Source organism: Ranitomeya variabilis, chromosome 4 (assembly GCF_051348905.1).
Source record: "Ranitomeya variabilis isolate aRanVar5 chromosome 4, aRanVar5.hap1, whole genome shotgun sequence".
Classification (NCBI taxonomy): Eukaryota; Metazoa; Chordata; class Amphibia; order Anura; family Dendrobatidae; genus Ranitomeya; species Ranitomeya variabilis.
This window is the reverse complement of record NC_135235.1, coordinates 408,459,964-408,472,644: the sequence shown is the minus strand read 5'-3', so window position 1 is coordinate 408,472,644 and position 12,681 is coordinate 408,459,964. Positions and strand designations below refer to the sequence as shown.

Here is a 12,681-nt window from a genome sequence, read left to right as displayed (position 1 = left end):
TAGTGTCACAGTTCCACCATTTCAGTGTGTCTGGGATACAGTTACTGGCAGCTCAGTCATCCAGGCTGATGCAGGGGCATGCTTAGCTGTCAGCGTGTAGATTGACAGCTTGGCTGTCCAACCTGAGACTGGGAGGCACTGGCTGTTTCCAAGTGTTGATTATCCAAGGTGATTGCCAGGCTACTTAACTGAGCTGTTTCTCCCAGACCTCTGCCAGATGTACATTCTGCTATTTGTGGTTTGTTCTCTTTGTGCCTTGCGTTCTGTATGTTGATCTTTCATTGCCTGACCTTGGACTTTGTTCTGATCCTCCGTTTGTTTAACCCCTTCTGTTCTGACCCGCTATCCTTCTGGTATTCTGACCTTGGAAAGTTACCAGACTAGGTTTTGTCTCTTCCTTCTGTATATGGCATACCCTCCTGGCTTCTGACCTTGGACTCCTTGATTATCCTGACTCACAGCGTGGCCATGATAAGTGACCAGCGTCACTTTATGTATGGCAGATTCGTTTTTCTTTTTTCACCAGCATGGATCCTGTTCACACACTTTTTGACCAGGTGACAAATTTGACGCAGATGACTCAGGATCTGGTTAAGGAAGGCCAGAGTCTGGAATCATTGCAATAACAATCGCGGGGTCAGATAAATAATTTAATGAAGACCCCCTATAGCCCTCTACTGCTGGCAGTGGCAGTGACCTCAGTACCCTCTAATGTACAGTTGGTCTTTCCCAAACCTGTAATGGCCCTCCCAGATAAATTTTTGGTAGAGGAAGACTAGTTTAGGGTATTTAGAGAGAAATGTAGGTTATTTTTCACCCTGCGCCCGCGGTCGTCAGAGGAGGAGTTCCAGCAGATGGGAATAATGTCCCTACTGCGAGGGGGTCCTCAGACCTGGGCATTTTCTTTGTCCCCACAAGACCCAGAGAAGGTTTCTGTTGATGCTTTTTATGACAGTTTAGGTTTGATATATGACGAACCTGACAGGATCAAGGTCTCTGAGCCTAAGATCATGAACCTGGCACAGAGGTAAGTCACACCAATGAGGACTACTGTACTGAGTTCTGGCAATGGTCCACTAAAGTTCTATAGAATGATGCTGCTTTCAGGTGCCAGTTCCTAAAAGGCCTTTTCAAAACCCTCAAGAATGTCGCTTCATGATGATCCTTGTTCTATGGTGGAAGCCATGACTCAGGCCATACAAATGGATCGCAGAAACCGTGAGAGACGTGGTGAACAGTAGGCTTCTTGTTATACTTCCCTGAAGCAGGTCAATTTACCAGAGATGGAGCCATTGGAGGTTTGAGTTGTCAGTCTTTGTGTTGCAGAAAGAAGATGTAGACAAGATATCCGACTCTGTCTATACTGTGGTCTCTATGGACATTTTCTTAAGAATTGCTCAACTTGTCTTCAAGCTAGCAAACCATCGGGAGAACATCTGAGTCTGGGTGACAGCCAAGGAGGTAACCCATACTCCCAGGTACCTCTGTCTTCCTCTGATAAAGTACTGATAAATATGTTATCCTTCAAGAACCAGGTGTTATCAACATTGGCGTTTATTGACTGTGGGTCTGCTTCTAACTTTATTGATTTTGGACTGGTTCTGAAGTCAGGGTTAGGGACAGTTAGTTTAGAAAGAACCATTCAAATCTTCACCCTTGACATGACAGCAACTTATTCAGCGACATGGTCGTATCTACCCGAACAAACTCCCGCTGAATCATTTGAATAAGAGAGGAACATGGTATCTAGCATACATTGTCCTCTGAATTGGATGACACCTCTCCTTTTTGAGTGATTTAATATTGAATGTCGTTCTGACCTTAAACTTCTATATTGGGAAGGGGATTCAGTAGGAGCTCTGGCCACCGTGTGTCTGTAGGAGATATAAGCTTGCAATGTGCAACGTCTCACCACATTAGCGAGACCTCCTCTGACTTGCCTGCGTCATATTTCAACCACTATTTTTTTTTTTTTTATATGGTGTTATGCCCCATTGGAAATATATATGGGATATACCAAAACAAAGGGGCATATCTAAAGGCATGTAGAGCTGTTTGCATGGCAAGCCAACTCGCGCAAACACCTTCAATATATCTATTTGTATGCAAATACATGAGGCTGATGCATTGATTTATTTTTCTGTGAAAGTGAAAGCACTGATTTATGCCATTCCACTAAGGCTGCCGTCACACTATCAGTATTTGGTCAGTATTTTATATCAGTATTTGTAAGCCAAATACTAGGATTAGTTCTGAATTTCCTGGTATGGAGGTTTCTTTACAGAGACTCGGGGATGTCTGGAGGGAGGGTCAAAAGAATATTTGGACTGCTCAGAGTTGCAAAAAACGGAAGGCCGATAGATGACATTCGATGGATCCTGTTTCTAAGATTGGGGACAAGGTTTGGTTTTCATCTAGGAACATTAAACTTAAAGTGCCATCGCCAAAGTTGGGTCCAAAGTTTATTGGTTCATATATATTATAGGTGGTCAATCCTGTGGCATTTAGATTAAAGTTTCCTCCATCCCTTCGCATCCCTAATGTGTTCAATAAATCCTTATTGAAGGAGTTTGTCCTTTCTCTATTGTCTCCCTCATCCCCGCCTCCGGTTTCAGTACACAGTGACCTGCAGTATGAGGTTCAGAGGGTTGTCCCTGCTCGAGATGTGAAAGCCGATCGGTTAGTCAGTGCCTCCCATCTAAAATTTCCTGGGAAGCCTGTGGGTCCAGTGCCCCCCTAGAAGAGGGGGTACTGTCACGGTTCCACCACTCAGTTACTGACAGCTCAGCAATCCAATCTGGTACAGAGGCATGCTGAAGCTTTCGGTGGTTTGATTAACAGCTCAGTCATCCAGTCTGGAGCAGTAGCATGCTTAGCTGTCAGTGTGTTGATTGACAGCTCATCTGTCCAATCTGATACTGGGAGGCACTGGCTGTCTCCAAGTGTTCATTATCCCATATGATTGCCAGGCTACTTAACTGAGCTGTTTCTCCCAGACTTCTGCCAAACGTACGTTCAGCTAAGTGTGGTTTGTTCTATCTGTGTCTTGCGTTCTGTATGTTGATCTTTAGTTGCCTGATCTTGGACCTCGTTCTGACCATCTGTCTGTTTAACCCCTTCTGTTCTGATCCGCTATCCTTCTGGTATACTGACCTAGTTACTTGACTACACTTTACCCTCCTGGCTTCTGACCTTGGACTCCTTGACTATCCTGACTCACAGCGTGACCGTGAGAAGTAACTAGCATCACAAATAGGAGATGGTTACATTAAATAGTCAAGTCTCCCCAACACAAAGCAGAAGGATCCCAGTAAAGGATGTTCTCTATGTCCCTAGCCTTGAAAGCAATATATTATTATCTGTGAAGAAACTCACAAGACAATTAAATGAAGTTACATTTAAAGATGACTGCTATATCATCTCAAAAGAAGGTCACACACTTGCAAAAGGAAAAATCAAAGATGAGTTGTACTAGCCAAAATGCAAGAAAAGTGTATACACTACAAAAAACTTAATACACACAGATTTTTGTGGTCCAATGAGTACTCATACTACTGGATATAAGAGATATTTTCTCACAGTTATATATGATTTTTCAAGATGTACAATTGTCTATCTGCTTCGCAGCAAATATGAAGTTCCAGAAAAACTTTAAATATATCTCTACGAATTGATGCAAAATGAGCCCCAACCAAGAATTGAGTGCATTTACTGAATATACATTTCAGTAGATTAACATTTCAGATTAAACGATCATTTTTCAAGCTGGTGTTATAAAGTATTTTAATTTACTGAGATAATGACTTTTGGGTTTTCATTGGCTGTAAGCCATAATCAACATTAACAGAAATAAACACTTGAAATAGATCACTCTGCTTGTAGTGACTCTATCTAATATATGAGTTTCACTCTTTGTATTGAAGAACTGAAATATCATCAAAAAGTTAATGTATTCTAATTTTGCAATAAGTACCTGTATATAACAAATTTGAGAAAATGCCAACATTTTTTCCTGCAGTTAATGGAACTGAATATACAAGTAATGAAATGCAGAATGTTTTAAGGAAAAATGGAATTGTGTTTCAGACCACTGTACCATACAACCCTGAACAAAATGGCATAGCGGAAGGAAGGAATCAGACACTTTGTCAAAGATGCAGAAATATGCTATTTGATGCTGATTTGCCAACAACATATTGGGGAGAAGCAATCATGATAGCTTGCTATATTCAAAACAGACTACCAGGTAAATCTACCGAGAAAACTCTATTTGAGCAATGCAAAAGCAAGAAGCCTGAACTACAACACATAAGAAAATTCAAAAGTACATTATTTCTATACATTCTCAAAGAAAAACATACCAAGTGTTAATCTCATGCAAAAGAAGATATCCTGGTGGGCTAAAGTGAAACCCAGAAAGGATATAGAATCCTCCACCCAGAAACCAACAAGGTCACAATAAGCAGAGATGTAATGATTGATGATAACTTTATGTTGCTCAAGTTTCCTGACATCATACCAGTAGTCCAGCTGAAGCAACAACAATATCAGTCACAATTTCAAAATAACAGGAAATAGGATGTAGTTTAGGTTCCTCGACCACTGAAAAAGCAACAGAATAATCAGGTAAACCTGAAGTCGGGAGATCATCAAGATCAAACAAGGGTATACCAGCTAAGCATCTATCCTACTTTGTCAAAACACTACTTGAGTCAGAGCCACAGTCATGGGATGAGATGTAATAACTATCTGTCCATGAAAAACTGAAATGGATTAAAGCTGCTAATGAGGAAATTAAGTCCCTTCATCAAATTCGAACTTGGAAACTCAAACTACCAAGGCAGGAAAGCAACCATATGCAAAAAGGTTTTTAAGACCAAGTATGACTCTGGTTTACAAATTTAAAGCAAGATTAGTCACAAAAGGATATTTTCAGAAATATGGTCAAGATTATGATGCCACATTTTCTACAGTTGCTAAGCAGACCACATTCAGGATTCTAATGGCTATAGCTGATGATGACTCAACCTGAGGGTTACATAAAAGAAGGTATAAAAGAAGGTGAAGAGAATCTCATCTGCAAACTACAACAATCTCTCTATCTTAAGCAATTGGCAAGAGTGTGGAACACCAAAATCAACAAAGTCTTATTAGAAAAAGCATTTAAAATAGGTCAAACAAATCCGAGTTTATGCATAAAATGTACAGACGGAAAGTGGATGTATGTTCTCTTATATGTGGATGATATGAAAATGGTTCATCAAGAGGAAACAGAAATTGCAAAGATGACTAAAATCCCGAATCAGCATTTTGAAACTAAAGACCTTGGAAATGTGACATCTAGAAATCCAAGTCCAAAGAGAAGAAGATGGAAGCTTTCTTCTAAATCAAAGTTCAAAACTCAACTTCATTCCAAATCAAATTGGAATGTCAGAAGCCAAGGTATATCAACTCCAATGGAATCATCCTACTTTTAGGCCTCTTTCACACTTCCACCTTTTAGCTCCCATCGAAATCCATAGATTTTTTAAAAAACAGGATCCAGCAAATTTTTCTGCAGGATCCTGTTTTTTTCTCATAGACTTGTATTAGCAACAGATTGTGACGGATGGCCATCCGTTTCATCCGTCGTGCACTGGATCCATCGGAAAATAGTGGTCCTTCGGGCGGAGAAAACGTTCAGAGGAACGTTTTTTCTGCACGTCGGATAATCGCTCAGCGATGGATCCTGCGCTGCCCGTCGTTGGCTATAATGGAAGCGTATGGACACAGGATCCGTCGCTGACTGTGAAAAGCAGGAATCCAGCAACTGATGCCATCTTTTCAAACTGATAAAGAAACAAGACGTGCACTCTGGAAGTCGTATGGTAGGTGCTGGTTGAACCCGGAGGGATAACTTTAGAAGAAAACAACCGCACTCAAAATGTAGATTTGCGTCATAAGTGTAAAGAGTTTAATGGGGACACCACAGTGATACAATCAATTGTTCAAGTATTGCAGAGGTAGGTATTGTAGAGGTAACGTTTCGACCCTTACGTGGGCCTTTGTCAAACCTCACTGAAAGGTACAGAAACAAAAATTAGAAACATGCATGAAACAAAAAAACAGAAACTATATATATGTAACTGGTCAGATAAGAAAATATACAGAAATTAAATACAAAAATATACATGAAACAAAGACATACATATGTGGCTAGTCAAATAAGAAAAATATACACAAGAGAGCCCCATACATTATTGCAATATATACAATATATACATAATATGTACACAAGGAGCCCCGTAGGGTGTGGGAGCAATGGCGGAAAGATACTACACAGCAAGGGGGCAGAAGCCAAGAGGGAGGGCAACGTTGTCAAATAAGATTTATGGATAAACATAATCTGGTGGAGACAATGTAAATCTAAATATAAGACAATACATGATTACATATTCTAGACAGTATAAATGCAGCGTGTAACGCATACCTGACCTTCAGGAAGGAAGAGAAGAGAGCAACGCGGAACGCGATGGCTCCTGAGGAAAGCAAAGAAACTAGTAAGAAAGCAATAATAGTAAGTAGGAAGGGCTAAAAATATGGGTACAGCAGCACAATGATGGAAAAGCTGGATAGCAGAACAGTCAGCGATACACAGTGAAGTGCACATGTCACTGAGGCTGGAGGGCACGGGAATCAGAAAGGAGAAGCAGGGAGGGAAAGGGAGGGATAAAAATAAGGGCACTGCAGCACAATAGTAGAATACTGGATAATAGCAGAGAGTCAAAGTAAACATACCAATGAAACAGGAAAACTTAGAAAATCCGGAACGGCACGGATAAAGGGTAAGGTCCCTGGAAGAGCTGGAGCACAAAAGAAAAGGGAGGAAGCTGTTGGAAATGGCAATAAACTGGACAGATTGTAGAAAAACGTCTGTGCATATGTGGTACCTGTGGGTCCAACGTCCAGGAGTGGCGGCAAGGGTGTGTGCTGAAAGCCAGTGGCTGTGGGTGTTATAGGTCCGGTACAGGAAATGGAAAGGCGTGGGAGGAGGAACGGCAGTGGCGTACAGGGCGGCAAACTATGGTGGAGCGCATGGTGGAGCGCAAGAAGCGAGCGCATGCGCAGTGCGGTGTAGATAGTGTGTGGTAACTGAGGGAATGACCGGGCAGTGAGGACGCACAGGGGAGGGGCCGAGGTGGAACGCAGAATGGAGCGCAGAAGCATGCGCAGTGCAGCGTAGTAGGAGATGTGCGGCGCCTATGTAACGGTGCTGGGCCAGGCAATGATGACGTATCAGGGGGAGGGGGCCAGCGTTGAAAGCATAGAATGCGTGATGTGGAGAAAGGAAATGGAAGGGGTGAATGGAGTAAAAGTAAATGAAAAAGAATAAGGTGATAGAACTAGAGGATGGGTATGGGGTAGAACGGAGAAAAAAAACATGAGGATGAATGTAAAAATAATAGAGAAGAGAAGAAGAGAGCATAATGGGGAGAGAGAGAAAAGAGAGGGGGGTAAACAAGGAGGAGAGGGGGGTAAAAAAGGGAAAGAGGGGGTATAAAATTTAAGCCATGGAATGAATGAATGAAATTGAAAGGATCAAGATGAGATGGAAGGGGAAGATAAAGGTCCAAAAATGGCCCAAGTAGAAGAAATAGAGGATAAAAAAGGAAATATAGATATCTCAAGAGATGAAGAACAAGAATAAAGAAGTAAAGAGTAAAAAGTAAAAAGATAAGAATGAAAAGTGATGAAATAAACAGAAAAAAATGAAAAAATATGAAATAAAAATATAGAATAAAAAATAAAAATAAAAATAAAAATAAACAGTAAACAAATGAAGAAGAAAAAATAATGCATAATAAGGATGCATGATGAAAAATAACTAATGAATGAAAATAAAAATTAAAAATAAGTAATAAATGGCCAACAAAAATAACGTAAAATAAAAAATGGTGGGTGAAAAATATGAGATAACCATGAAATAATGATAATGAAATTACTAATAAAAATAATGAAGAAAAAATAAAAAAATGAATGAAAACAAAAATGAAAAGGTGAAAAGTAAAAAATGATGAAAAAAATAAAATAAAAATGATAATGATGATAAGAAAATAAAAAAATAAAAAAATTAAAAAATAAAATATAAAAAAATAATAAAAAAATAAAAAATAAAAACTAAAAAATAAAAGTAAAAATGAAAATAAAGAATCTGGGTACTTACCCCAGTAGAATACCGTAGAGCAATATTCAAGCTACCTGCAAGTAGGGGATAGGTTAATGAGGTCAGAATAGAGAAGGTCGGCATACTCACACCTGCAAAAGATAGTTGAACATAGTGAACAAAATGTACAGTATACACAAGCGTCATATAGACCAGCAGAAGACTCAGCAGGTGAACAGGGGGTCACCTTATGCAGAAGTATTGGATGAAACAGGTCAGATTAGATCAAGTTCCCTATTGAGACCTTTAGGTGTTAATGTCTGTAAGGTAAAGATCCAGTAGGATTCACGTTGGCGTAGTAGTTTTATGTGGTCACCACCACGTCTGGGGCGCTCAACCTGCTCTAACACCTGAAAACGTAGCTGGGATACTGAGTGGTTAGCTGCTACGAAGTGATATGGGAGAGGGAGCCAAGTTTTTTTGCACCTAATGGTGGACTTGTGACTAGAGATACGTTCACGAATATGCTGCGTGGTTTCACCCACGTAGAGAAGCCCACATGGGCATTTAACGGTATAAACCACGTTCTTAGATTCACAGGTGAAAAACCCTCTAATAGGGATTTGTTTGCCAGACTGTGGATGGGTGATAGTATTGGATTTAATCACATTAGAGCAGCATGCACAATTAAGGCATGGATACGTGCCACGCCTCTCGGTGCCCAAGAAGGTCTGGCGTGGTGGCCTAAGGGAGCTACCTATGTCTGCCTTTACAACCTGGTCCCTGATATTGTTAGGCCTGCGTTTGCACATAAGTGGCGGTATTTGGAATGCCTCGATGTGTGGGTATGCATCGTGCAAGAGGGGCCAGTGGCTGCGAATGATGTTGTAGATCAAGGGCATGACAGGATGGTGGGTGTGTACAAAGGGAACCCGCTCTGGTTTAGTTGTTTTTATAAAATTCAAGGGTGGATCAAGGGCTAACTGTTTCTCTTTGGCAAGTAGACTGCTAGGGTAATGTCTGGCTGCAAACTTGAGGGACATGTCATCCAGACGGGTAGGTAATACATCTGGATTAGACACAATCCGTGCCACTCGTTTAAACTGTGACCGAGGTAGGCTGTTTTTAGTTGATAGTGGGTGACAGCTCTGATAATGTAAAAGGCTGTTGGTATCGGTAGGTTTGGAAAACAGATCCGTGCTGAGTTTACCCGTAGGACTTCTGATGATCATGGTATCTAGAAATGAAATTTGAGATGTGCTGAAGTTCAATGTGAACTGGAGTTCAGCACGGACTGAGTTAAGCTGTTCGGAAAAAGCAATAAGGGAATCCTGTGGGCCAGTCCATAGACAAAAAACGTCATCTATGTAACGGAGCCAGCAGAGACTGTGCGACTGAAACAGAAAGTTATTGTACACATACTCCTTTTCAAAAGAATCCATATAGGTGTTGGCGTAGGCAGGGGCCACGTTGGCACCCATGGCTGTACCTTGGGTTTGGAGATAAAATTGATCACCAAATAGAAAGAAATTGTTGTGTAGAATCAAAGATAATAGGTCAATGTAAAGCTGTTTAGAGTGGTGTGGAAATGCAGATTGCTCGAGAAGATCATTAACTGCTGCTATACCTAGATCGTGTTTAATGGAGGTATAAAGGCTCTTTACGTCAAATGTGACCAAAATACAATCTGGCGGGGTGGTGGCAAACTGCTTTAGAATTTGAAGGAAATGGCCCGTATCAAGGATGAAGGATCTCATATTTTTGGTGAGAGGGGTGAGGATTTTCTCCAAATAGATTGAAATAGGAGCCAATATGGAATCAGTTGACGCGACTATTGGTCGGCCAGGTGGATTGAGGAGTGATTTGTGTATTTTGGGTAATGTATAAATGACTGGAGTGACCGGATGAGGATTGGTGAGAAAACGGCTAGTTTTGGAGTCAAGGATGTTAAGAGCCTGATACTTTTGAAGAATATTATTGATCTGTAGTTTAATGTTGGGGGTTGGATCAGAGGAAATTCTTTGATATGTGGTGGTATCTGATAGTTGTCTCAGTATTTCAGCCGAATAGTCAGCTGTGTTCTGAACGACAATAGCCCCACCCTTATCGGCCTGCTTGATGGTAATTTTTTTATTAGACTTGAGTGACTCAATGGCCTGTTTCTCAACTGGGGAAATATTGCTGTGGGTAGGAAGACTACCCAGGCGGTGTTGCTCTAATATGATATTGATATCCCATTGGATCAGGTCAATATAGGCCTCAGTGGCATGATTAGTGCGTGGTGGGTTAAAGGTACTGGTAGAACGCAGTCCCAAATTGGTGATACTTAGTTCGGGAATAGGATCCGCCACTGTCGTGGAGGTCCTATTTCCAGCAGAGTCCTGTGGCAGTCCAAAGTGAGTCTTAAGACGGAGACTACGGTAGAACCGTTGCAAATCCTGGGTCAATTTGAATTTGTCCCATGTTGGAGTAGGGCAAAAGGATAAGCCCTTTTGTAAAACTAATAGTTCGGCGGGACTCAGGGTGTAGGATGAAATGTTGATGACTGAGTTGGGGGCCTTACCTGTGACCTCGTAGTCATGCGAGGAGGTGGCCCTCCTTGTCGGTCGCCTCCGGGGCGGGTGTTGGGTCTCGAGCTGGGTCGTCCGAATAAAAAACGATTCTGTGGACCACTTGTGGAACTGTCGCTGTCTGAGCTGTAGGGCCCATATTGTCGAGGACCACTGTAACCTCGCCTGGTGTACGTAGATACGGAGTCGTTCCATCTATAGACCCGGCCTGAGGCGTAGTCTTCCGAGTCCCGTTGGAACTTAGATCTTTTTTTGTCTTGTAGGTACTTGCGATGTTCGTCTATCGTTTTGTCGGTTTTAGTCTTCAGGGAGCTCCAGTCTGTGGCTGTAAGTGTAGTGGATAACTGTTCCTCAATGGCAGTCAACTTTGCTTCAGATTCGATGATAGCTGTTTGAAGGAAGTCGATGGTTAGTAGGATAATGTCCAATGAGCACTTATTCAGGATCTTCTGAAATTTTTCACAAAAATCCGGTTTATCAGAAAATAGTGTGGGTCTAAGATGGCTGCGGAGACCACGTGGGATCCTGCTGAGTCTATAATATTCAGCTAATGTGACTGAATGTAAATCAAACGAAGTCAACCTCCTTCGCTCACGCTCGTAATCCTTGGTACGAAGTTCTTGGGGTGGAGTCTTCAGGAATTCACCTGAGCTGGTCACTTTGCCGAGTATCCTGGTAGCGGCAGTATCATCAAAGGCAAAGGTATCAGTAGACATTGGGGGCGCAGGTGCGAACGTCCACAGGATAAAGCAATAAAGAAACAAGACGTGCACTCTGGAAGTCGTATGGTAGGTGCTGGTTGAACCCGGAGGGATAACTTTAGAAGAAAACAACCGCACTCAAAATGTAGATTTGCGTCATAAGTGTAAAGAGTTTAATGGGGACACCACAGTGATACAATCAATTGTTCAAGTATTGCAGAGGTAGGTATTGTAGAGGTAACATTTCGACCCTTACGTGGGCCTTTGTCAAACCTCACTGAAAGGTACAGAAACAAAAATTAGAAACATGCATGAAACAAAAAAACAGAAACTATATATATGTAACTGGTCAGATAAGAAAATATACAGAAATTAAATACAAAAATATACATGAAACAAAGACATACATATGTGGCTAGTCAAATAAGAAAAATATACACAAGAGAGCCCCATACATTATTGCAATATATACAATATATACATAATATGTACACAAGGAGCCCCGTAGGGTGTGGGAGCAATGGCGGAAAGATACTACACAGCAAGGGGGCAGAAGCCAAGAGGGAGGGCAACGTTGTCAAATAAGATTTATGGATAAACATAATCTGGTGGAGACAATGTAAATCTAAATATAAGACAATACATGATTACATATTCTAGACAGTATAAATGCAGCGTGTAACGCATACCTGACCTTCAGGAAGGAAGAGAAGAGAGCAACGCGGAACGCGATGGCTCCTGAGGAAAGCAAAGAAACTAGTAAGAAAGCAATAATAGTAAGTAGGAAGGGCTAAAAATATGGGTACAGCAGCACAATGATGGAAAAGCTGGATAGCAGAACAGTCAGCGATACACAGTGAAGTGCACATGTCACTGAGGCTGGAGGGCACGGGAATCAGAAAGGAGAAGCAGGGAGGGAAAGGGAGGGATAAAAATAAGGGCACTGCAGCACAATAGTAGAATACTGGATAATAGCAGAGAGTCAAAGTAAACATACCAATGAAACAGGAAAACTTAGAAAATCCGGAACGGCACGGATAAAGGGTAAGGTCCCTGGAAGAGCTGGAGCGCAAAAGAAAAGGGAGGAAGCTGTTGGAAATGGCAATAAACTGGACAGATTGTAGAAAAACGTCTGTGCATATGTGGTACCTGTGGGTCCAACGTCCAGGAGTGGCGGCAAGGGTGTGTGCTGAAAGCCAGTGGCTGTGGGTGTTATAGGTCCGGTACAGGAAATGGAAAGGCGTGGGAGGAGGAACGGCAGTGGCGT

General features: G+C 41.6%; 1 protein-coding gene and 1 long non-coding RNA gene across 2 annotated transcripts in view; one reads left to right on the top strand and one right to left on the bottom strand.

Moving 5' to 3' along the window:
• Positions 1 to 12,681, top strand: part of LOC143764989 (uncharacterized) — a 195,052-nt gene that overhangs the window by 163,278 nt on the left and 19,093 nt on the right. The gene's annotated exons all lie outside the window — the stretch shown is intronic.
• Positions 5,832 to 9,686, bottom strand: LOC143768964 (uncharacterized). The gene is made up of 3 exons (XM_077257573.1): positions 8,204 to 9,686; positions 6,470 to 6,518; positions 5,832 to 6,057 (listed from the first exon to the last, which is right to left on the bottom strand). The coding sequence occupies exon 1, from the start codon at positions 9,622 to 9,624 to the stop codon at positions 8,419 to 8,421; it is 1,206 nt and encodes a 401-aa protein (XP_077113688.1). The 5' UTR covers positions 9,625 to 9,686; the 3' UTR covers positions 5,832 to 6,057; positions 6,470 to 6,518; positions 8,204 to 8,418.